This window comes from Vigna radiata, chromosome 8, assembly GCF_000741045.1.
Source record: "Vigna radiata var. radiata cultivar VC1973A chromosome 8, Vradiata_ver6, whole genome shotgun sequence".
Classification (NCBI taxonomy): domain Eukaryota; kingdom Viridiplantae; phylum Streptophyta; class Magnoliopsida; order Fabales; family Fabaceae; genus Vigna; species Vigna radiata.
Genome location: NC_028358.1, coordinates 2,909,110 through 2,935,298, shown reverse-complemented (window position 1 = coordinate 2,935,298; position 26,189 = coordinate 2,909,110). Strand labels below are relative to the sequence as shown.

At 32.7% G+C, this 26,189-nt stretch overlaps 3 protein-coding genes across 6 annotated transcripts; 2 read left to right on the top strand and 1 right to left on the bottom strand.

The window, feature by feature from the left end:
- Positions 1–5,306: 5,306 nt before the first annotated feature.
- Positions 5,307–9,793, top strand: LOC106772567 (zinc finger CCCH domain-containing protein 14). The gene is made up of 3 exons (XM_014659056.2): positions 5,307–5,525; positions 5,997–6,057; positions 8,814–9,793. The coding sequence occupies exons 1-3, from the start codon at positions 5,453–5,455 to the stop codon at positions 9,559–9,561; spliced, it is 882 nt and encodes a 293-aa protein (XP_014514542.1). The 5' UTR covers positions 5,307–5,452; the 3' UTR covers positions 9,562–9,793.
- A 675-nt stretch (positions 9,794–10,468) lies between these two features.
- LOC106771599 (18 kDa seed maturation protein) lies at positions 10,469–11,544 on the bottom strand. The gene is made up of 2 exons (XM_014657596.2): positions 11,391–11,544; positions 10,469–11,225 (listed from the first exon to the last, which is right to left on the bottom strand). Exons 1-2 carry the CDS (start codon positions 11,496–11,498, stop codon positions 10,710–10,712), a joined length of 624 nt encoding a protein of 207 aa, XP_014513082.1. The 5' UTR covers positions 11,499–11,544; the 3' UTR covers positions 10,469–10,709.
- A 1,458-nt stretch (positions 11,545–13,002) lies between these two features.
- Positions 13,003–16,132, top strand: LOC106771256 (omega-6 fatty acid desaturase, endoplasmic reticulum isozyme 2). Of its 4 annotated transcripts, none has more exons than XM_014657206.2 (2): positions 13,003–13,325; positions 14,688–16,132. In XM_014657206.2, exons 1-2 carry the CDS (start codon positions 13,202–13,204, stop codon positions 15,854–15,856), a joined length of 1,293 nt encoding a protein of 430 aa, XP_014512692.2. In that variant the 5' UTR covers positions 13,003–13,201; the 3' UTR covers positions 15,857–16,132. The 4 variants fall into 4 exon arrangements, with proteins under 4 accessions (XP_014512692.2, XP_022640461.1, XP_022640459.1 ...); XM_022784740.1 differs by lacking the exon at positions 13,003–13,325 and adding an exon at positions 14,423–14,439; XM_022784738.1 differs by lacking the exon at positions 13,003–13,325 and adding an exon at positions 14,514–14,574.
- Positions 16,133–26,189: the final 10,057 nt, after the last annotated feature.

Below are 26,189 nucleotides of genomic sequence, written 5' to 3'. Positions count from 1 at the left end.
TGTTTCCTTAAAATATAGTTTGCTAGGTTTTAACTTTGGTGGATTGTATACGATTTTTAGTTCATGTTACTTTGAGATGCAAAACGTTTTGTTTGTTTCACCACTGAACTAGCAGAAAAAAACATTTGGCACGAAAGAAAATTGAGCAAGGAATTTGTTGAACTCGTTGAAACTTTACATTTGATATCGTAGATGCAAAATTAATTAATAACATTGTTTTCAATTTACAAAATGCATCATCTGGAAGATTTCTGTATAAACAATTGTGTTGTATAGCACAATGAGTATCATGATTATCACAATGAAATCTTCAACCCTTTTGGAGACCTAACGTTTAAAATTGTAAGAATTGGTATTTAATTGGCACAGCAAATGGTATAACCAATGGCATTGAAATGCTGAAATTTCTAGTTGAGTTAAACGATCTCACAGTACTGAATTCATTTTGAGGGATGCAAGTCTTTTCCAACTCAACAATTGCACTACCCAATCTCTCGACCACTGGCATCGTTCTATTGCATAAATAGGAAGAATTATCATGTTTTATCATCAACGTGGCATGAATAACTTTTTTACAGAATCATTTTCTTCATAAAATAAATGCTAGAACAACTTAAATCATTCTTAGTCAATCATCATCAATTCCAACTTCTAAACCCATTTTCGTACACCACCTTTTTATTTTTTATTCCAAACTGTCAACTAAAATATGATTTATATTTACATTAAAATAATAACAGTGATTGATTCAACTGCATCGAGAGTCGGTCAAAGAATTTACCTATCTAAGAAATTGATGGAATCCCATTTTTCTTGCAAATAGTTAGGAATCTCAATATCAATTTCTCCTTCATTAGAGCAAGTGCCCATTTAACAATTTCTTTTCAAGAAGTCTTCACTACAAACTATAATCATTTCAATGACCACAATTGTTAAAACCTTTCTGAAATCACTAGAAAGAACAACAAATATACCAAATTTCTATTAGAATCTCAAATCCATTTGTTAACCACTCGTGCTTCATAGCAAATAATAAAATTTAGATTTAAATATGTATTTAATCATTAAATATGGTTATATTTTGTTTCTATTTCCTACAATTTTGTTTTCTATTTTTGGTCTTTGAAGATTTTTCCTTGCTATTTTTTTAGTCCCCTTAAAATATTTTTTTTTTCTTTTATATCCTTCTAATACGCAGCCTGTTGATTTCAGTCTCTATTATACTTTCACACGAACAAATTCAAAATAAAATAATATTATAAAGACTGCAAAAATAAATAGTTTAGATCGACTAAAAGAAAATAACAAGGACTAGAAAGATTAAGTGAAAAAATAATGTGCGTACCAAAAGAAAAATACCACATATCAAGATTGAAAACTCATTTATAAGTTTTTATAATTAAATAAAAAAAGTTAATAGATATCGTGTATTTTATATTTTTTATAGGATATAAACACACGCTTAGGGGATCAAAACTGCAGTTACAAAAAACAATAAGGTTATATTGTTTATAGATAAATTAGATAAGTCGAATAACTATATGACTTCAATGGTAGTGAAGAAGAAAAGAGTCAAGAATCCAAATTCATCATAATTTTTTTTTTATCATTCTCTAAAGGCTTGACCAATTGCTCTTTAGGGTAAACTGTAAAAATAGGGATAAGTGAGGTGTGAGTATTACAAATGGGCTTGAGATTGTATTTGTTTATTTCTATATTTCTTTAATTAAGAATTTTTACTAAATATTTTTTTAGATTTAAATAGATTTAATGTAACATTCCATTTGATAGTATAAATTACTAAACAAAACGTTATATGTATACAAGAGTACAAGAAAGCTGATCAAGTGTTTCAAAAAATAATTATTATAGAAATAACTAACTAAAACATAAATGGTAATTAGTAATTATATCTTTAGCCACCTAACTCATTCTCCGCTCACATAAATAGGTGATTATTTTAAAAAAAAAACATTAGAAAAAAAAAAAAGCACGGTAAGCTAATGTTTAATAAAATGTATCATAAAACAATTTAAACATGTAACCTATTAGCTCAACATTTATAAATATCATAACTCATGAATAATCATACCGGTGACTCTAAACTCAATTATCCGAATACATGCTTTGACATAGGACTTGGTAGGTGTATACTCGTAGTAATATTTATGCTTTGTAAAGTTATAAACACATAAGTTATCACTCTACTACTCTCAAGGTTAATCTTTTACACCTAAGACCAAAAGTGTATGTAAAGACATTCTCCCATTCTTTCCCTTTGCCCATTCATTTCTATATAAGTTGAATGACTGGTAGTATATCATGATACCTTCATTCTGAATTAGCATATGTCAAGTATGCACTAAACATCACCAAAGACATATAATTTCTCCTTGAAATTCTTTCAATAACCAAACCACACATCAACATATCAAAAGTTCACACACACACATACACACACACACACACACACACACATTGTCGCTCAATGACCTGGACTTAAAATGGTTCCAAACTTGTAGTGAAAAGTGACGCTCAACGATGTCCTATTACCGCTCAACGCTTGACCATTAACAAAAATGGTCAGTTAGCAGGAAAAGTGGGTACTCTACAGTCTAGAGCAAAATTGCTTCTAGACTTGTAGTACCAAACTAGCGCTCAACGCCACATCAGTCTCAATCAGCGTTGTATTAGGAAACAACCACTTCAATTCTATGATTTGGGAAATCAGAGACCTATTTAGATGATCAATTGTTATTCCTGACCCAGTGCTTCGGTCAAAAATAGTTATTAATGTCATAATGAAGAACAACTTGCTTAAATGATCAAATCCTCAGTTTTCTCAATCACCACAATCCAAGCACAACCAACACTCAATTCAAGCAATCAAACATACCATACAATTTAACACGACATAACAATCATGTCAACATACAAAATCAATCAACAATATCAAACTCACACACACCAAAGCATCTAGCTTTCCTCACTCGACAGATGATAAAAAAACTCAAAGGATCCCAAGACAACTCCACAACCAGAGGGAACTCTTTTTGCTCCTATAAACAATAGAAACATGATTAGGATACACCGTTAGGACCACTGATTAGCAAAAGGCCTTATAAAAAACTCATACCTCACATACAAGCTATGATCGCTCACATGCATAGAGAAACATGAAGAGTAGAAAAAAGAGTAGAAACCAAATTACTATTTCGCAAAAACTGATCGTCTAGAATTGAAAACTTCGCCTCAAAGATTATTCAACGGTCTTTTATCTTCAAATAGATGAACATATGACTAAAATATTTAGAGAGAGGATAGAAAACTCTGAAAAACAAAAATTTAAAGAAATGGTACGATTTTGAATGATGAAACTGATTTACATAAATTTTATTTATATTTTAAATTTTGAATATTAAAAGAACCGAGTGTTATTATTTAAAATATATTATTCTCTAAGACACAATTTTCTAGGATATTACACTTAATGTTTCAAATATGTGATTAATTTTTATTTTAAGTGTTAGTTATTAATTAAATGTTTAATAAATTAAATATTTTAGTGTAAATCGATTATGTTGTGTGCAATATTTTTACTAAGTTGAAACACATGTTAACGATCCATGAGTTTTAAAAATTTATATCCATTAAGTGACTATAATGAAAAATATATTGATTTTTATGATAAAAAATAGATTGAGGTGACAAGAGAAAAATATAAAGTATTTTAGAAATTAGTTAAAAGAGTCAGCATAATACCAGAGGCAAAATATAAATAAATCATTCTTTAGGAACTTAATCTAAAATTTTATAATTTATTAAGAACTCAATTTTAAAAAATTATCTGGTGTTTTTTTTTGTTTCATGATTTTTTTGTTGATTTTGTTGAAATGATAGGTAATATGAGACGTTGATTCACTCTTATATTCTACCAAAAACTATCATTTTAATATTTGAATACACATTTATCATCTGGTAATTAGAATTTAAATTCATTATCTTTGTTGTAATTTACAAAAGCTAACGATCGTCCGTTAATTAGTAATTCCAATTCACGTGATTTTCAAAGGTGATTTCCTTAACTTTTTGTTTCTTTGTTTGCACAAGGTGATTTCCTTAAAATATCTATTTTCTTTATAATTTCTAAGTTTTCTATTATCTTCAATATATTGAATAAAATATCGTAAGCATATTGAATCTGAAATCAATATAAATATTAACATAAAAAGTCGTAAATTTATTACCACAGTTGATTTTAAGTTAAAAAATATAATATGATAAAAGTATAAACACTTGTGCGTGATTACAATAACATCTTTATATTATGGAAAATTTAAAAATGTCTGTAGCATTAATTTTAGGTTAGAAATATGTTAATAATATTCTATATATAAAATAAATTCATTAATTAAATTAATTATCACATACAATTTTTATTATTACATGTATATAATTTAAAGGTTTAATAGGTTGGGAGGTTATGGGGGTTTGTTTTATTTGGGTCCTCCAATTTTGAAAATGATCAATTAGGTCCTAATTTTGTCAATTTGAATCAATAAAAGTCTTTCCGTTAAATGCAGTTAATGCCTTTTAATTTAGGGATTTCACCTTTAAATACACTCTTTTAATTTAGGATTTCACCCTTTTATAATTCACCTATGCACTTGAAACGATGCCACCTGATCAAAAACTTCAGGACGTTAACTGCAATCAACAGAAAGGCTTTTATTGATTCAAATTGACAAAATTAGACACCTAATTGGTCACTTCAAAAATTAGAGGATCTAATGGAAATAAACCTTCAAATATAGAGACCTCCGAACCTATTAAACCTAATTTACAAAACCTAAATATATATTACAATGCAATACTACAAAAATTGACCTAAACTAAAGCACTACCATATTATACATCAACAAAATTAATAACACGAAGAAATTGATTTAAGTTTAAGATCTTCCGGCCATAATATTTCGACAATAGCAAAATGTAATTTTGATTATATTTGTTATAATTTATCCAAAAGAAAGTATGTATATATATATATATATATATATATATATATATATATATATATATATATATAAGTAGGAGTGACGTCATAAATCAGACGGTTAATGAAGGTGCGGCAAAAGCAAAAGAACAAAACAGTTAGGGCAACATATGATTGTGTTTTTTTTTTTTTTTGGATTCCCACCTCAGCGGAATCCAAACCGAACATTAAACTACGTTGAAACCTTTTCTTTTTAAATCCTCTCAGTATTGTCCAAATCTACCACTCCAATTTCAATATATATTTTATTTTATTTATTTATTGATATTCTCTTCGCACCACCACCACCTTCTCTCTCTCTCTCTCTCTCTCTCTCTCTCTCTACCTTACCACCCTCTTCTCCAAAACCTCTTTTCCGCCGTTAGTTAGGGTTTTTCCGGATCTCGATCCGTCTCAATGGACCTTCGCAAGCGTGGAAGGCCCGAACTCGCCTTCAGCCTTAACGGCGCCGTTAAGAAGACCAAGCAAGGTTTGCACTCTCTCCGTCTCTCTTTCTCTTTCTCTCTATATAACATTCTATATTTACTTACTCGGCAATGTCCCGTTTTCCTTCCTTTTGCTTCGTCGTTTTGCCTCTGCTTTTTTTGTCGTTTTTCGTTTTAGGGTTTTAGCTTAGTTACTTGCTTTGTTACAACACTCCTGAAATTCTTGAAAATTCGACCAGCGAAAAGTAAGAGCATATATTACACGTTTTTTGTTCAAACGAAACAGTGGTTACGTGTTTAATGTTCACGGTGTTATGTATATTTTTTAATTGTTGGTTTGTTAATTATTGGCTTGGGTACAAAATTTGACCTGATTTAATATAATTCAGATATAAGTATTACTCGTAAGTGAGATATATGTGTTTTTGGAGAAAAAAATTTAAATGGAGTGTACTGATTTAATAATAACAGTAAAGAACATTAACTGAGAAAACGTAATTAATGTTTTGCAACAGACTTGGAGTCCTTATCAGGTGGTGTAGGAAGCAAATCGAAGCCCTGTACCAAGTTTTTTAGGTTCTAATCTTTCCCATCTAAATGTGTATATCTGAAGTGCATATTTTACATTTTTGTAATGGCGGTGTATGGTAAGAATTAATTGTTTTAGTGATGCTATAAAACTAATCTGTGAATTAACTGGGTTGGTATTGGAAGCTTTTATACAGGTACATACTGTTCTTTGGTCTAATCAAGTTGTAACAGAATAATGGTTTTGGAATGGAGAACAATAAAGATGATAACAATTTGCAGGACGACCGTTGGCAATGGAACATTATACCAAAGATAAATTGATTGTTTTCATTGTTTGTGTTCCCACGCTTTTTAGTTAGTGTAAATGTTGTTCGTGTTTTTAACAATATCTTTGAAGTTTTTATTGCATGCTATTATTTATGAACACACCTTTCAAATGGTAAGCTATTAATAGACCGATATGGTGCACTTTTGTTACTTGGGTCAGTTACTCTATGTCTAACTTATTTATAGATGCATTTAAAATTTAGCATCAAGGTTGTGCTATATTTTTCAAGAGACTAATTTGTTTTCAGCTCCTATAAACTTGAACTAGTCAATTGTGTCCTATCTTACATTCTGAGTACATAGAACCTTTGTTCAATAATTGGAGGTGAATTTGATTGAGAGGTTGTTTATTGTTTTGAAGTAGTCTCACATGATAGTTGTTTTATAACATCTTTTATTCTTCTTGCTTGTTAGGGATTTTCTGGATATGTTTTTAGCTGATGACTTCTTTACACTTACATTCTTGATAATGTAAATATATGTCAGAAAAAAATTAGTATTATGAAGATTGCAATCCAGCACTATGGTCATGCGAAATTATGATCAAATTCCTCCCAATGAGCACTTTATGGTTGCTGTTGTTGCAATATTTGATGTGGTGAACAAAGGTGGCCAATGTGGTTTCATATTTGCACAACATCAGGGATTGCAAGAAAACTGCAACCACAATTTAGAACCTTGATTGACAGTGCTCATGGAGGGAAATTTCATTGTATGGTCTCATTATATTTGCTGGATTGCGGTTGCAGTAGCCTTAAACCTTGACGATGTGGTTGAAATTGTGGTCATTTAATACTTTTTTGTTCTTAATAGTCAATTCTGTATAATTTCTGTGTTAGATCCTACCTTGCTAAGTTATCTTTGCAAGGAAACACTAGCCCAGACTTGATTTTGTTAAGAACTCATACCCAATCATCAATTTCTCTCAGTCCGTAACTGATTTTTTTTTTTTTTCAGTGACAAGCCAATCCGTGTAGTCTCTATGGTTTTTGTTTATTGTGGTGGTTCTCAGCACTGCTTATTCTTACATTGTTACGCTCTTGGTTGTTCTGTGTCTTAATTTCTGTTCTGCTTTTGTTAGTTTTCCCCCATCCCCCTTTCTGAGCTTTTTAGCACTTGACTGAGGAGGTGGATGGAATAAATGATTTCAAAGTAGTATTGTGCAAGGTCCTAATTAGAAGGGTGCTGTACATAGTGGTGGGGTTGAGCAAACACAGCTCTGTTGCCAAGCTTACTCTTTGGTTTGGGTGTAGGAAATAGAGACTTCAAACTGCCCCGTATAAGTGTAATCTTTTGCTACCATCTGAAATAGGATTTTGTTTTTCCATCCTTTCTTTGGTTTAAAAGCTACTTAGTTTGAAGTTAAAAGCTAAAAAATTAGACGTGTAAAAGTAAAGTTGTACTAGTTTGATACTTTTTGCTTAAAAGCTCATTTTAAGCCAAAAGCTTCACTTTACTTTCATACATTGATTATTTTAGGATAAGTTGGTGGTTGTTATTGCAGCTGATTGTTAAAAGTTACTTCAGTCGGCTTTTTTTTTCTCTTAAGCTACTTTTTCCCTTTTTTATTTTATTTAAAAATGCTCCTTAATTTAGGAGCTTTTCCAAATATGTGTGTGTCTTAGCTTCTCTTTGAAAAAGAAAAACCAAAACGAAAGTTGGGCCAAACACTACCAAGCTGGTTTGATAACTAGTGAAAATTTTGGTTTGAATCGTAACTTGAAGGGAAGACCAGAGCACACTCCCTAAGCTTTTGATGGAAACTGTATTTTTGTTTGCCGGTTTATCCCCTCTGAAAACCCATCGTCAGTTTTTTTTATCAATTGTTGTTCACACTGTTAAATATTTAAATCCAACGAGACAAGTTCATGAGCTAAAAATTACATTGTGATAAGCATTGATAAATTTTCTCATTGATAATATATTAAACATACAGACAAGAATAATTCGTTGCTTCAATAAGTCTACTTGTCAATTCCTCGTTTTGCTCTGACGCAGTTTGGCCAATATTAACTATTGCTCTGTAGCAATTGTTAGTTTACTTGGTCTTTAAACATCATTGTTATTATATTTTGCGAAAACAAACTAAGTACTTCGGATTTGGTAGACTCCCTTAATATGTTGGGTGAGTATAAGCATTGACATGGTATAAGAAAGATCTGCGATGCTAAAATGCTGACATGGTTGATCCCCTTGAAGTAGCCTTGCTATATCTCTGCCCTGTATCACTGATATCTCCTTGTGTTTGACCGAGTGTTTCACTTTCTTGAACTTAGTGTTGGACATTTGTTGGTTTTCAAAATTTGAACATAGTGCATGCATGTCTTTCTAAATAACCCATGATCTTTTACATTGTATACCATGAGTTACTTTTTCACTTGTGCTGTAGAAAACCGGAAATAAAAAGAGAGGCTTGCATTTTATGTAAGAAGTATTGATGTGATGATCTGATTATACCGTGATGCCTTTTGCAGCACTGCTGGCTGCCCATTTGGTGAGGGCTGCCATTTCTTGCATTATGTTCCTGGTGGTTATAATGTGGTTGCCCATATGATGAATTTAAAACCTGCTGCTCCTCCTTCAAGAGCTGTTACTGCACCACTTCCGGTATCTAATGGCTCTACTCCATCTGCTGTTAAAACACGCATATGTAACAAGTTCAATACTGCCGAAGGATGCAAATTTGGTGACAAGTGCCATTTTGCTCATGGTGAATGGGAACTTGGTAAACCTATTGCTCCCTCAATTGATGATCATCGACCTTTGGGACCTCCATCAGCTGGTCGGATGGCTGGTCGAATTGAGCCTCCTCCCTTGGCTGGGAGCTTTGGTGCCATTTCTACTGCCAAGATCAGTGTAGAAGCTTCTCTGGCAGGAGCTATCATTGGGAAGGGTGGTGTGAACTCAAAGCAGATCTGTCGCCAAACAGGAGCGAAACTTTCAATCCGAGAGCATGAAACTGATCCAAACCTTAGAAACATTGAACTTGAGGGAACATTCGAACAGATAAAGGAGGCAAGTAATATGGTAAAAGATTTACTTTTGACTGTTTCAATGTCTGCCCCTCCCAAATCCACCCCTGGTGTTCCTGGTGCCCCTGCTCCACCTGGAAGCAACTTCAAGACCAAGCTGTGTGAGAATTTTGCAAAAGGGTCTTGCACCTTTGGAGATCGATGCCACTTTGCTCATGGAGCTGCTGAGTTGCGCAAGCAGGGGGTATGATTTTGTTTTTCGATCTTGTATTAGCCAGTTCTATTATTATCATTATTGCAGTTGATGTTGTTGTGCATTGTTACTTAGTTGGTACTCACATTAATTTTCCCGTACTAAGTTAATTTTCAAATCATCTTTTTTGCGGTTGCAAAAAATGAGTATCCTGTTTTTTCCTTCACATGATAATTTCACGATATTAAAGCGCATGCTTGATGTAAGAAAATGCCATGTTTTTATTTCATTTCTTTTGCTTTTTATCACAGTTTTGTTCTGTTTTCAAAATGTTTGTATGAGAAACTCATTCAACGACGAAAAAAAAACGCATTTGAAGTGGTCAACATTTTGGTGGGTTGAGTTTTATAATAATTTATTCAAGCAATCGATCTGTGAGTATATTTTTAAGTCGTTAAACATTAAATAAACTTCATTTCAATTATTACATGTTACACCGACCTTTATAAAACGCTGATTTTCTACACAAACTGTAAGTTTGAAAAAGATGGGTTGTTAAAGATCAAATAAGAGATTTAAATTTTGATTTCGAATTTGAAGTACTTTTCAAACAAAAATATGATTAGGTGTCCCGTTACAGGGTATACAATCAAATGAGTATGGTATTATAGTACATCAATTGAGAATTATTAATATTCAAACATAATTATATCAAAGAAAATTTACAATTAATTGATAATGTAACTTTTCCTACACTTATGTATTCAATTCTAACAAGCGTATGGGTTAATTAAATAATTTGACTTAGTAAAAGCAGAGGACTATACTTTTATATGTTGGTGAGGCCCCAAAGATTATTTTCTCTATAAAATAGCGTGATAAAAGATAACTCAATAAATTGGATGTCATGAAATAGATAATTCACTGATTTCTTCTGCCATGAAATTAAAAAAGAAGCAGAGCATTCCTTAAGACTACACTTTATTTATTGAAACAAACAGATATACTCACAGATGTTCCACGTACAACACTGGTTCATAACCAAACCAAAATGGTTGTGGATTACGAAACACACACACAAGTATACAACGTAAGATTAGTAAAATAATACAGCACCTACGACACCAAAGCTACGTAATGTAATAACATAACCTTAACTACATATACAAACAAATCTACATTCAAACTCCACTAATCATTGTTATTCAACTGAAAGTAGGCCCACTAGTAGGAACACTTCCTCCCCCAATGCTTGTTTGGGTTGTTGTATCCACCACAGTGTTAGTGTCCATCGGTGGAACTGACCCATGCCCAGCCTCAGGCCCATGATCAAGAACATACCTATTATCAGGCCCAAGCATTCCTGTCGCTTGGTTAGATCCCATTTGTCCAAATTCACTGGTGGGGTACATGGCAGACTCAGCCCCAAGTCCAAGCTCAGACCCGGTACTGAGGGGTATGGCATCAGGCCCGGGCCCAGTTGTGGTGAAGGCCGAAGGCTCAGACCCTGGCCCAGTGTATGTGGCGTCGTCAGGCCCAGAACTGGGCTCGGTTGTTTCTGTCCGAGGCCCGTGGGCCTGTCCAGCGATGGCAGACTCCTTGGCTGCAGCGTTGTGCTGACGCGCTTGGCACTTCTCCGTCTCGGCCTGGTTTATCTTCTCTTGTTTCTTCTTAGTGGCCATTTCCTTCTCCCTTTCATCTTGTGCACTTATCTTCTCACTCTGTTCCGCCCAATTTCATTTTGTGATTTTCCATAATAATCATCAGAAAAATTCTGGTTAATCGAAGATGTAACATTCCCCATGCATGAACAAAAATGAAACTGAAAAAAAAAGAAGATAGTTTTTGGTTTGATGTTTTAAAAGAGAAATGCATAAGAGATTAACCTTCTCCTGAAGAGTGGCTTTGGTCTTCTCCAAACCAGACTTGGCAGAAGCACCAATGTTTGCTGCGGTTTCCTTGACGCTCTCCACGGCTTTCTTCGCTGCTTGCATTTTCAATCTTCTATTCTTCTATTTTTCTCTTCTTTCTCTTTCCCTCCCACCTTTATATAAAGATTGAAGAGCCCCTTCTCTTTCTCACACGTGTCCAACATCACACACCTGCCATCTTTCTAAACGCTAACTGCCACGTTTCTCTACGAAACTAACTTAAGGGAGTAACGGCTTTCTACCACGTTCTACCATTCATAGCCCACCTCTCACCTTTCTTTAAATAATTTTATTCCCATGCTAATACCTTCATTCAGAATTTATTAAGTATTCTCGAGAAAATGAACAAATTAACTAAATCTATTTTCGAACGTAATACTTTTTATATTGGTGTAATATTATAATATAAAAAAATGTTTTAAAATTTACTTTAAAACATATATTATAATATAGAATTTACTTCAATGGTACTGTCTTTTGCATACACCTCTCACATGGCTTGGATAATAAGAAAGATAAAACATAGCGAAACTTAGATAATGAAAGATCATCAAGAAACTCATCTATTCTTCCGAACAATTTTGAATGTTTTGAATAAGAGATCTCAATATCATACCCGATTCAAGTCAAACAATTCCATAATAAGGATGAGTAATCCGAATTCAGAGTTACCTCACTTCATTTTCAGAAATATATTTGCAAATACTATAATGAGCTTATCATTATACTTGATCCATTAATTGTCAATCCATGACTATTATTCTCATTAATCATCCATTAAGAGTTGTTATTATCAAGTAATCATTATTCTGGATCAATCAGTCATTTCCTTGTTGGAGGGTCAACGTCTGATTCTTGGCATATCGATGGTCATACAGTATACTAATAATATACATTAGACAAGTATATTCATAATATACTAAATAAATTTATTAATACACATTACATGACTTTATCCATTATTTGATTAAACGAGTTTTTCAATTTACATCTTACATGAGTCTAATAAACCTGTAAATACATCATCTCACCCTAATAAATACTCACTCAATTGAATACCCAATTTTCACACTTAATTCTTACTCATATTTATCATTCATTCTTATATTAATATACATTGTAAACTCTAAAAGTCTTACTTATTTGATTGTCAAAAGACTTTTTGAAGATTAATATTTCTGTTTCTATTTTGAAACTTATTAGTTTTCTCACTACTACGAGACATAATTCGTTCTTGAGATCATCATACTCTCTTTAGAAAATATCTTGACAAAATTTGATAAAAATAGAATAAATAATCCTTAAAAATGGAAAAATCACAATTTTGCAATGTAAAAGTGTTGGAATAGAATTGGATTCTTAACTGTTTTTGAATATGTGTTGCGAGAATTGTGTATGGCATTTTGAGAAAATTATAATTTATAACAAATATTCTTTTTCTTAAAAAAAAAGTTTTTTAGTTTCAAATTGTTTTAAATCTAAATATATAAAAGGCTTCAAGATTCTTCCTATTTGGCTCTCATCCTCTTGTTCATAACTTTTCTTTTTACAAATTAGGCTTTTTTTTCCCAAATATGCTTTTATTCCATAAATTTTGGATCTGAAGAAAAAGTATGTGACATGGATTACTTTGGCAACCATTACACCCTTTATGACCACATATTGCTGAGTAAAAGGGCGAAATAATAGCATAAACACACAAAAACACAAAAATAATAAAAAATAAAAAATAAAAATTATTGATAAATAGTGGATCCCTTCATTCGATGGAAAGTATTATTACACTTCCTTTTCGTCTCTCTTCTCTCAGACATTCTTCTGCCACCCTTTCTCCCTTTCAGACAAGAGGGAGAAAGATAAATTACCTTTCACTTTTCACCTCTTATTCAGGTTTTTCACCTTATTTATCTTTCATATTCTTTTTCTTATATAATTATCATGCTAGTTTTTTCATCTTAGATCTAAAGGATCTAATAATCATTGCTTCTTCTTCTTTTTCTCTTCTTAATTTACCTTCTAATTCTAATTAAAGTTGATTAATCTGGTTGCTTCATGTTTTAATGTTCATTTGGTTCAAGGTTTTCAAAATTTTCAATTTCAATCATTATACATTAATAGTTTTAAATAATTTAGGTAGGAAAGGCTAATTATGGGAATATATATATATATATATATATATATATATATATATATATATATATATATATATATATATATAATGTTATTTTTTGTTAAGTTGAATTTAACATTTTGCTCCAAGAAAAATATATCCATACTTTATGTTTTTCAATCAATCTAGTCCATGATAATTTTTATTTTAGAATTATAACTTTGGTTTCTTTTAAATTTTATTTAGGATTTTAGTTTTTTTTATGTGTTTTCAGCATTTAAATTTTAAAATTTGCTAATTTTGATTCAATTTTAATTTTTTTACACTTTTATTTATTTTTCGTCTAATCATATCTTTAAACTTAGCAAAAATTTCTTTGAGATATCATCAATAAATAATTTCATTAATTAAAATGTAAATTTGAAAAACAAAAACATAGATCATAAATTAAAAAAGTGAAAAACTCTAAAGTTACTATAATTAAAAATCAAGAGATATGAACAAAAAAAGGAATCAAAACTACAAAATGTAAAATATAATTTATGAGTGGACCACGCATACATAATTCCCATGTGATTGTTATATAATAAACTATGTTTTATGATATTATTTTAATACAGAAAAGATGTTATCCTTTTGGTCGTAGCCATTAAAAAAATATTAATGAAGTAGATAATTACAAACTTAACTATTTGTTGGTAGCGAGGACTTATTCTCGTGTGTACACAAAAATCAATTTTGTTCTCACTTTTCACACTCACCTAAACTACAACGTGAAAGTATTGCTAAACGTGCATTAGAACCCTAAAACTTTATATTGCAAATTCAACTTTTGCTATATTTAGTACTACATAGCCCTATTTTTAATTTTACACGAATCCACCAGCTTCCAAGGTAAATGCAAGCCTTCAGTTTTTCATCACCACACGCTTTTTTGTCTATATATCAATGTTAGGTTTAGAAAAAGATGATCAAATTCTTCCTATAAAATGACCATGATGTTCAGGGACTTTCAGGAAAAATCTTAACGTATGATAATTGATCCAAGATTTCTTGTAACTCAAACACTTTATAACTTTCACTTCTCATCGTGTTGTTTTATATGAACAATCGTAAGAATCTTTGGTTGTCTTATTTCTTAGGTTGCGTGAAAATGGGAAGTGGTGGCCGAAGCTCTGCTCCAAAACAGAGAAACTCCGGTGAAGATGTGGTTTGGAAGAAGCGCGTTCCACACGAAAAACCACCATTCAGTCTGAGCAAAGTGAAGAAAGCGATTCCACCGCACTGTTTCGAGCGTTCGGTGGTTCGATCTTTCTCATACGTCTTCTACGACCTGACCATAGCCTCGTGTCTTCTGTACGTGGCGCTAAACTACTTCTCAACCCTTCCCCATAACCTCTCCCTCTTGGCCTGGCCCCTATACTGGATCCTCCAAGGTTCCGTCCTCACCGGCGTTTGGGTCATAGCGCACGAGTGTGGCCACCACGCTTTCAGCGATTACCAGTGGCTCGATGACACGGTTGGTCTCCTTCTCCATTCGTTTCTTCTGGTGCCCTATTTTTCGTGGAAATATAGCCACCGCCGCCACCACTCCAACACGGGGTCCCTCGAACGTGACGAAGTGTTTGTGCCGAAAACAAAGTCCAGAGTTGGTTGGCATTCAAAGTACCTGAACAACCCTGCTGGGAGAGTTCTCACTCTTGCCATCACCCTAACCCTAGGTTGGCCTCTCTACTTGGCCTTCAACGTTTCGGGTCGGAGCTACGAGCGTTTCGCCTGCCACTATGACCCTTATGGCCCCATTTACTCCGACCGCGAAAGGCTTCAGATTTACGTCTCCGATGTAGGGGTTCTGGCCGTGTGTTACGGCCTCTACAAGCTTGTTTTGGCAAAAGGGTTCCTTTGGGTGGTTTGTGTCTATGGGGTGCCTCTGATGGTGGTAAATGCGTTGTTGGTGTTGATCACTTTCTTGCAGCACACTCACCCTGCGGTTCCTCACTACGATTCCACGGAGTGGGATTGGCTGAGAGGCGCATTGGCCACCGTTGACAGAGATTACGGGATTCTGAACAAGGTTCTTCATAACATCACTGACACACACGTGGCACATCACTTGTTCTCCACCATGCCGCATTACCATGCAATGGAAGCCACCAACGCTATAAAACCGATTCTTGGAGATTATTATCACTTTGATGGAACTCCTATCTATAAGGCAATGTGGAGAGAGGCAAGAGAGTGCATGTACGTTGAGACTGATGAAAAGTCTAAGAACAGTGGTGTTTACTGGTACAACAATAAACTGGATTGAGTAGAGCTTCCTCTGTATTGGTTCTTCAGACTTGAGACAGTTTAGGTTGTTTTTTGTTTTACCTCTAATCATGGTTATTCGTCTTATAGAATCATTTCATGATTAGTGGTAATGTTGGTCGTAGAAAAGGACAGTGTATAATGTTATGCTGATATGCTTGGTGGGTTGAAATCAGCTTTCATATGGCTTTCACTTGATCGTTGGAAAAGCTAATAGTAGCTGGTTTCAGTTATATAGTATTACAGTATATATAATATAAATACATACATAATGTAATGAAAAGAAAGTGGAGCTTTTGTTCTTCTTCTTTTTGTCTCTGTCATGTTTATAAGTTATTCATACCTCTCAAATTTTCATTGAGGAATTCCGATCATACTACGTTCAGATTTGAGGAATGTTCTTATAATAAAATGAAGCTAGATTTGACCAAGCTATATATATTAAAAGGTTATCTTGTTAAATTTGAAGACTAAGAATAATTTTAAAAATAGTTTAGAGGACAAGAAACAGAGAGCATGGAAGAAGATACAGAGAGAACAGAGGAAGTGGGAAAGAGAGAAAAGTTCTTTTTGCAATAAAAGTTTAATCTTATCTTCTTCATTTTTACATTTTATTGAAAAAATTATAAAAGTTAATTACCACTGCATCCAACTGCTAACTTTCGTTGATATATAGCTTTACCACAATAATTATTTAGGACAGTTAGCAGAACAAGGATAGTTATTAAAGGCTATATGTGGAGTATGAACTAATTAATTCAAACATAAACTAGTGAACAAAATTATTCTTTAAAATATTTAATATATTAAAAATGATAGAAAAGTTTTGGCTTAATACCTTTTTTTTAGTTCTTTGAAAGAGATAAATGTTCAAAGTGGTACTACTTTTTTAAAATAGTTTGAAACGGTCACAAGTTGTGAAGAAACAGGTCAAATTAATCCTTTTTGCTTACGGCTCCACTTTTTTTCATATTTGACATACTAAGGTAACATGACATGTCCATTTTGAATTAAAAAAAAAGAAAAAAGAGTTGCTTGCCACATTAGCTTCATCTTCCACCTTCAAAAACCTTAGAGCCACAAACTGCTACCATCAACACCTTAGACCACCGCTAAGGCTACCTACCTTCTTAACAACCAGATCACATTTTCCTCCTCATGTGCCACCGCAACGAAACCAAAAAACCACCATCATCTTTTTCGTCAGACTTTGGAAAAAACTTAGAAACAACCACGTGAACTCCATCAACAACCGCGAGTAATCACGACTAGCCACCATGGCCAATGTTCATCTCCTTCCTTGCGATTCAACCTTAGTGAAACCTGTAATCCCAAATCTACGAGCAAATCGCGCATCTCCTTCACCACAAAACCCAATCGCAATATTCTCCGTGGTAACCACAACATGAGCTCCTCCACCAATCTCCTCCTTTGCAAGAAATCGAAGAGACCTAAAGAAAGGCAAATAGAGCCTCATCCATAGTCACCAACAACATACGAAAACCAAATTCAAAATGAACACTAATCGCAGGACAGGAAACCCCAAATTAGGAACCCTAATCGCAAGTTCATTACGAATAAAAAAACGTCAAACCCTCTTGCGAAAATCACCCAACTAAGATTTACCATTAGCGCATGAAACTCTTTGAAGCCACAAGCAAACCCTTCATCACTAGTCTTAATCCCACCATCAACATTTGCATCTTTTTCAACGCAAAGCAAGCAACCCCTTTTCTTTTAACCCTCTCTCAGTAACCAAAAAATGATTAACTTGACCCATTTTTTTACAATTTAAAACCATTTGTAACATTTTTAAAAAGATAAAACCACTTTGAATATTTCCATGGACAAAAAGAAGTATTAAGTCAAAAAAATTTAAATGGTATTTTATTTCAAAATTAATTATTTTTATATTGATAAAAATATATTTAGGATATTATAATTTATAATGTTAGTTAATTTAAAAATATTGCAACTTTTTTTTATAAATAAAATATTTTAATTAATAGTTAATTTTAGTTATGCTTTTATAATGTTGTATATTCTGATATTAATCTTAGTTAACTTAAAATATTTTTTTAATCAAATTTAAAAAGAAAAATGACAGGCTTAAGTGAACGACATATTTTTATTATTTTGATTTGTATCTTAAAATATAACAATATATATCTTATTTAAAATGGCATAAAACACAATTTTAATAAGTTCCGTAATGTCTAATAAAACAGAAAAGACTAGCTAATGTTTAAAAAAAAAGTCACTTGGAGTACATAAAAAGCCTCCTTAAGTTAAAATAATCATAATCATTATTCTGAAAATAATATAATAAGTTAAAATTAAATATTTTAGGATATTATCTTAATGTAAAATATAAAAAACCAAATATTTTAAACATTGAGATAATTAAATTATTTGAAAAGTAATTAAATATCGTCTCCATGTCATGTAATTTCTATAATTGTAATGATTTCAAGATAGTTTCTTAAATAAATAATATTTTTTAATTAGTTTGTAATTATTAAAAATTTATTAATCTTTCACACTTACAATATTATTTAAGTAGAACACCGGTTTCAACTAATTAAAGTGATAGCAAACAAATTTCTTAAATTTACGTGATAATGTTAAAATCATCCATTTAATCTAAATACTTACCATTTCGGATATTATAAATCAAAATCACTTACCTATATTTTGTATTTTCTTTTTCTGTTTAATAATTTTTTTTTCAAATAATATATGATAACCTAACATCATTAATTCCATTTTATGTTAATAACATTGAAACATAAAGTTGTTCAAAAGACAGCAAATTTTTTTATCTTTTTTTAGTAGTTAGTTTTGGAGAAAATTTTACTTTATTATAAAAAGTTAATATATTTTTTTTAATATATGATTTTCAAGCATGACTTAAAAAAAATTGTACTTTAATACATGATTTTCATGTTAAATATTTTTTTAACGTCTTAATGATTTTCATGTTAAATATTTTTTTAACGTCTTAACAAGTCTTCTGTAAAATAAAAGATCAAAAGTCATGGATGTAAACTTAATTCCATAAATAAAAACTCAAAAAATAAAAATTATGCATAAAAGTACAACTCTACCAAAAAATAATTTAAAAATTATGCATACAAACATGAACTGTATTAATATTTAGAAATCGTGAAACTAAGATGTTGAAAAAAAAATTTTCAACACAAAGTATGGAATTGCTTTTGGAATGATTTATTTACATGCATAGCTTTTTTTTTTTTCAATTTAATAAAAAACTGCAGTGAAATTACACTAATTTAATAACTTTTACTAGTATTGATATTAAATAAATTCATATGATTCAATAGTCGGTTTTACAAAATTCTATTTAATGGCAAAATAGATGCATCAAATTAAATGAACCCAATTCAGTTTTAAAGTATTTTTCCGTGCCTATTTAATTAAATAGTCACGCATGCTTAATAATAGTTATTTAGTATTTTTTTCTCTGTTTTATTTGTATTTTCCTTTTTATTAATTTATATTATTTGTACTAAATGTTTATGTGTCTATGCTAATTATGCCATTTTGTTAATAGATTTCATTATAGGTGGTTTGATGGTTAATCGTTTTAAGAAAGAGAAAATTATTCATAGCAAATTCAATGCAATTGACAATATAAATAGTTTTAATAATAGTAAAAAATTGGTTTTCTACATTGTTATAAAATCAGTGATAATTTTTCTAGCAATATATTTGTCAATCATAGCTATAAGTCAAGTATAACAAAAAAATCATCCATAATAGTGAAAAAATATTTAAAACCATACGGTGTGAAAAAATATTTTTTAATCAATTTTAAAATAAAAATGAGAGACTTAAGTGGATGACATAATTTTATTTTGATTTGTATCTTAAAGTATAACAATATATATCTTATTTAAAAGGGCATAAAACACAATTTTAATAAGTTTCATAATGTGTAATAAAACACAAAAAGATTCTGTTTAAAAACAAAAAGTCACTTGAAGTACATAAAAAGAATAACCTTATTAATTTAAATAATCATAATCATCATTCTGGAAATAATATAATAAGTTAAAATTAAATATTTTAGGATAGCATCTTAATGTAAAATATAAAAAACCAAATATTTTAAACATTAACATATACAAAGAGGAGGAATTAAATTATTTGAAAAGTAACTAAACATCGTCTTCATGCAATTTCTATAACCGTGATGATTTCAAGAGAGTTTATTATATTAGAACGAAAGATACCGAGAAGAAGAGAATGGATTCTGCATTGCTGTGTGTAAACTGAATGTATGCAAAGATCTTATTAAAACTGAATGAGTTCTACCACAATATATATAGTAGAGTGCAAAAGTAAAAGATAGGGTACGGGAGTAACAGAATTAACTGTCAAACTTATCAGCCAGCCCTATCTACAAAACAGAACACTAAAACTACAGAAACTATAGAAACTGAATTATTTTCTAATACACCCCCTTAATTCAGGGTCTTTCAATGACAACACTCCAATGCTTGATCTGAGGGATTTAAACCTCTCCTGGTTGAGTGATTTTGTAAAGATATCAGCCAGTTGAAACTCGGTACGACAGTGCTTTAGTTCGATCTTCCCTTTGCTCACCATGTCACGCAAGAAATGGTATTTGATGTCTATGTGCTTACTACGGCCATGGCTAACTGGATTCCTAGCAAGGTTGATGGCTGATGTATTGTCCAGATTTAGCTCAATGCAATTCACGGTATTGACTCTCAAATGCTTCAGAATTTCTTTCAGCCATATACTCTGACACACAGCTTGACATCCAGCTACGTACTCAGATTCGCAGCTAGATAAAGCTATGATATTCTGCTTTTTAGAGCTCCATGAAACCGGTGCACCATGAATGAAGAATATACTACCAGATGTGCTCTTTTTGTCATCCTCATCGCCTCCAAAATCAGCATCCGAGTACCCCACCAGTTTAACATCTTCATGTTTCTCACCTTGCTGAAACAGGATGCCAAAATCCACGGTTGCTTTGATGTACCTCAGTAGACGTTTTGCTGCAGTCATGTGGCTTTTCTTAGGATTACTCATATACCTACTCAGTAAACCAACTCCAAACATGATGTCTGGACGGCTATTGCAAAGAAACCTCAGAGATCCAACCAGCTGTTTGTATCTCGTCTCATCAGCACTTTCTTCCTCATCATTAACACGCAGTTTCTTGCCAACTTCAAGTGGAGTTACCGCTTCATTGCATTTTTCCATCATGAACCTGTTTAGTATATCTGTAGCATATTTATTCTGGTGCATCAGAAGTCCTGCTTGTGTTCTTGAGAATTCCATTCCTAGAAAATACCGTAGCTCTCCCATGTCTGTCATGTCAAACTCGCTTTGCATGATCTNTTTGAACTCTTCCAATTCGTTTGAGCTTGAACCAGTCAACAGAAGGTCGTCTACGTATAGGCACACAACTAGAACNTGGTTGTCTTTGGTTGTTCTCACGTACAAGCTGTGTTCTACCGAGCATCTTTCCAGACCTTTGCTCTCAAAGAAAGCATTGATCCTTTTATTCCAAGCACGAGGTGCTTGTCTCAAGCCGTAGAGTGCTTTGTCGAGCTTGTACACTTGATTCTCTCTTCCCTCTTTGATGAATCCAGGTGGTTGCTTAATGTACACCTCTTCCTCGAGATAGCCATGCAAAAACGCAGATTTGACATCAAGAGCAATTAGATTCCATTTTCTGAAACATGCTATGGCAACAACTATACGAATTGTTTCTAACCTGGCAACCGGTGCAAACACTTCAGTGAAATCTATTCCCTCTTTCTGAAGAAATCCTTTTGCTACAAGCCTGGCTTTGTGTTTCATCACAGATCCATCTGGGTTCATCTTAGTCTTGAAGATCCACTTCACATCTATGCTCTTTTTGCCGTTCGGTAGATCCATTAATCTCCAAGTCTTGTTCTTTTCGATAGATTTTAACTCNTCTGTCATTGCANCTCTCCAAATTGGTTGTGCTAAAGCTTCATCAACATCCATGATTTCACTTCCGGCAAGCAAGGCAAGATGAATTATGTCTCCTTCTTCATCAATTCCAGCGTCTGAATATACTTCATAATCTGTGAGTCTTGAAGGTTGGATCACACGTCTTCTCGGTCTAGCTTCATTGTTCACAGGTTCTGTGTTTCCAGCATTGCCTTCTGTCTGGATGGTCTCTTCTTCTTCTCTGTTCGGCCACTGTATTGAAGTGATTGACTTTCTCATACTGGTTTGGTTGGATTGCCAATTCCAGCTCTCATTTTCAAGGACGATTACATCTCTGCTGATCGTAATTCTTTTTCTTATTGGATCATATAGCCTATAAGCACCAGTTGAATGGTACCCTACGAACACCATGGTTTNGCTTTTGTCGTCCAACTTCACTCTCTTTTGATCAGCTACATGGCAAAAAGCAAGTGAACCGAAAATTCTAAAATGCTTTACAGATACGTGGTTACCTGTCCATGCAGCAAGTGGAACGCGGTCTGTCAAATGCTTGGTTGGACACCTGTTTAAGATGTACACTACTGTCGCCACCGCTTCGCCCCACAACTCACGTATTACCCTTTTTTCTTTGAGCATGCACCGTGCCATGTTCATAATGGTCCTGTTGCGTCTCTCAGCCAGACCATTGTGCTCAGGTGTATATGCTGCGATAACTTCATGGGTTATTCCATTGCTGTCACAGAAGGTTTCGAATTCTCTTGATGTGTATTCACCCCCACCATCCGTTCTGATCAGTTTGATTCTTCTTTCACTTTCCTTTTCAGCTAGTTTCTTGAACTGCTTGAAAATTTCCAGCACTTCGTTCTTCTGTTTCATGAAAAATACCCACACCATACGACTAAATTCATCAACAAATGTTACAAAGTACCTGTTACCTGCTATTGTTGACGGCTCGATTGGTCCGCATACATCGGAATGCACAATTTCCAGTCTTTCTTTCGATCTTGGTTCAAGTTTCTTCTTGAAGGGTCTCCTGGTTTGCTTTCCAATAAAGCAATTTTCACATTCTTTGCTAGATTGGTTGATTCTGGGCAACACAGCTACCATCTGTTTGCTGCTTAATTGATGTAGATCCCTGTAATTTAGGTGTCCGAACCTAAGGTGCCACATCCAGGTTTCATCTTCTTTTACAGAAGATAGACACTGCAATGCCTCAACTACGTCCAGATGAACCTGAAAAGTCCGATTTCCTGATCTCGCACATTTAAGAATTAGATTTTTACCTTTGTCATATACCTCCATCTGTGCATCACCTCCCATGATGACCGTGTAGCCCTTTTCTGTCAGTTGTCCTACACTCAGAAGGTTGCACTTCATCTCTGGCACGAAAAGAACGTTTTCAAGCGTTGCATGTTGCCCATTCTTCCTTTTGACTTTTACAGTTCCAAACCCTTCTACTTTCAACGTGCTGTTGTCGGCAACTCTGACTTTACTTTTCTTGGATTCATCTAGATTCATCAACCAGTTTCTGTTATATGTCATATGATTAGAACAGCCGAAGTCTACGTACCAGATATTCTGTGCTATCCCGGTATCCTCTGTGTTGGTGGCAACCATAAGATTTATCGGTTCTGACTCGGATTCTTCTTCTTCTACCACATGAGCTTCTTTGTTTTGACCCTTTTTGTTCTGGTTATTCTTGTTGAACCAGCATTCGTAGGATAAATGTCCTTTCTTACGGCAGACAAAGCATTCCATGTTCTTTTTCTCTTCTTTTGAATATTGTTTCCTCGGGGCGTTCCTTTTGTCTGTAGAGTTACCTTTTTCCTCTTGATCATCTGTGCCTTTTTTTCCATTTCTTCATGTCTTTGTTCTTGCCTTTCCATTTGTTTGGTTTCTTCTTTTCATCACCAGAAATGCCTTGAATCTTCAAGGCTTGGTCATCGCGTTTCTTTCTGCCATTTCTTCGCATTTCATGAGCTTCAAACGCACTTTGCAATTCTTCAATCCTAAGTTTCTCTAAATCTCTGGTTTCTTCAATGGTTATGACAAGATGATCGAATGCAGCAGGTAATGATCTCAGAATCTTTTCCATTATCATTACATCTGTAAGTTTCTCCCCGCAGGCTCTCATCTGGTTTGCCACTCATATCACGCGACTGAAAAACTCGTTCACTTTATCACTATCTTCCATCTCCATGTGTTCGTATTGTCTCTTTAGGGCTTGCAGTCTAACCTTCTTGACCTTTTCTCCTCCAGAATGGCGACGGAGAAGAATGTTCCATGCCTCCCTCGCGGTCACAGCATGCTGGATCTTTTCAAAGTTTGCATCGTCCACGCACTGGTGTATTATCAGCAAAGCTCTGTCGTCTTTTTCCTTCCAGTCTTTCTTCTGCTCTTCTTTTCCAGAGGTATCGACCATTGGATCTCCTTCGACCACATTGCTGACCTTCTGTACGCGGAAAACCACCCGCATCTGGGTATGCCAACGGCTCCAGTTATTATCTGTGAGTATTGGATAATGCAGCGTTGTCAATTCTGCTATGATCGTGTGCTTCTGAATCTTCAAGAACGTCTATAACCCTTTCTTGGTTAGACCCACCGTTCCAAAGACCAACAGCAATTCCCAGGTATACGCAACCAGGCTCTGATACCACTATTAGAACGAAAGATACCGAGAAGAAGAGAATGGATTCTGCACTGCTGTGTGTAAACTGAATGTATGCAAAGATCTTATTAAAACTGAATGAGCTCTACCACAATATATATAGTAGAATGCAGAAGTAAAAGATAGGGTACGGGAGTAACATAATTAACTGTCAAACTTATCAGCCAGCCCTATCTACAAAACAGAACACTAAAACTACAGAAACTATAGAAACTGAATTATTTTCTAATATATTAAATAAACAATATTTTAATTAGTTTGTAATTATTAAAAATTTATTAATCTTTCACACTTACAATATTATTTAAGTAGAACATCAGTTTCGACTAATTAAAGTGATAGCAAACAAATTTCTTAAATTTACGTGATAATGTGAAAATCATCCATTTAATCTAAATACTTTCCATTTCATATATTATAAATCAAAATCACTTACCTATATTTTGTATTTTTTTTCTGTTTAATATTTTTTTTCAAATAAGATATGATAACCTAACATCATTAATTCCATTTTACGTTAATAACATTGAAACATAAAGTTGTTCAAAAGACACGATGTCGTTTTTCTTTCTTTAGTAGTTAGTTTTGGAGAAAATTTTACTTTATTATTAAAAGTTAATATTTTTTTAATATATGATAGGAAGCATTGACTTTAAAAAAACTTGTACTTTAATACATGATTTTCATGTTAAATATTTTTTTAACGTCTTAAAAAGTCTTCTGTAAAATAAAACATCAAAAGTCAAGGATGTAAACTTAATTCCATAAATAAAAACTCAAAAAATAAAAATTATACATAAAAGTACAACTCTACCAAAAAATAATTTAAAAATTATGCATACAAACATGAACTGTATTGAAATATTTAGAAATCGTGAAATTAAGATGTTGGAAAAAATAATGTTCAACACAAAGGTCGAGTATGGAATTGCTTTTGGCATGATTTATTTACGTGCATAACTTTTTCTTTTCAATTATAATAAAAAAATGTAGTCAAATTACACTAATTTAATAATTTTTACTAGGATTGATATTAAATAAATTCATATGATTGTCGGTTCTGCAAAATTTCATATTTAGTATCAAAATAGACACATCAAATTAAATGAACCTAATTCAGTTTTAAAGTTTTTTTTTTCTGAGCCTACTTAATTAAATAGTCATACCTGCTTAATAATAGTTATTTAGTATTATTTTTTTCTATTTTATTTTTATTTTCCTTTTTATTAATTTATATTATTTGTACTAAATGTTTATTATCTGCGTGGATGATTAATTTCCATTTAAAATAACTGAGTTGACCAGTAGATTTTCATCTTTTAATGATATTTTTTAATCTACAAATTATAAAGTTAAAGATTTTATGTTATATAGAGAGAAGATGTTACCCAACAATTTGTGAATACAGTGGTTTTAATAGTACTGATGAGTGCATATTTATGTCTTAAAATTGAAATTTTTGATGAGATATTTATGTTTAAATGATTGATTTAGAGTGAATTTGTGACAATTGGATTTATTGGGTTTGAGAATTAAAGATGTTTAAAATGTGATTTTTAGTTGCATAAATTATTTTGGATGTTCTAATGTTTATTTGTGTAGCTGAAGTTAAAATTTTATTCATTTAAAACATGAAATTGAATGGTCAAAGATGGTCCAATCTGGTCAACTCAGGACTCTTATGCAA

Bases quoted from the DNA above. Each gene is read 5' to 3' on its own strand.
- LOC106771256 (XM_014657206.2), top strand. From the start codon at position 13,202: ATGGAAAGTATTATTACACTTCCTTTTCGTCTCTCTTCTCTCAGACAT. The intron at 13,326-14,687 runs GTTTTTCACCTT...CTTATTTCTTAG, and splicing joins ACTTTTCACCTCTTATTCAG to GTTGCGTGAAAATGGGAAGT.
- LOC106771599 (XM_014657596.2), bottom strand. From the start codon at position 11,498: ATGCAAGCAGCGAAGAAAGCCGTGGAGAGCGTCAAGGAAACCGCAGCA. The intron at 11,226-11,390 runs GTTAATCTCTTA...TGGGCGGAACAG, and splicing joins AAGCCACTCTTCAGGAGAAG to AGTGAGAAGATAAGTGCACA.
- LOC106772567 (XM_014659056.2), top strand. From the start codon at position 5,453: ATGGACCTTCGCAAGCGTGGAAGGCCCGAACTCGCCTTCAGCCTTAAC. The intron at 5,526-5,996 runs GTTTGCACTCTC...GTTTTGCAACAG, and splicing joins CGTTAAGAAGACCAAGCAAG to ACTTGGAGTCCTTATCAGGT. The intron at 6,058-8,813 runs GTTCTAATCTTT...TGCCTTTTGCAG, and splicing joins CCCTGTACCAAGTTTTTTAG to CACTGCTGGCTGCCCATTTG.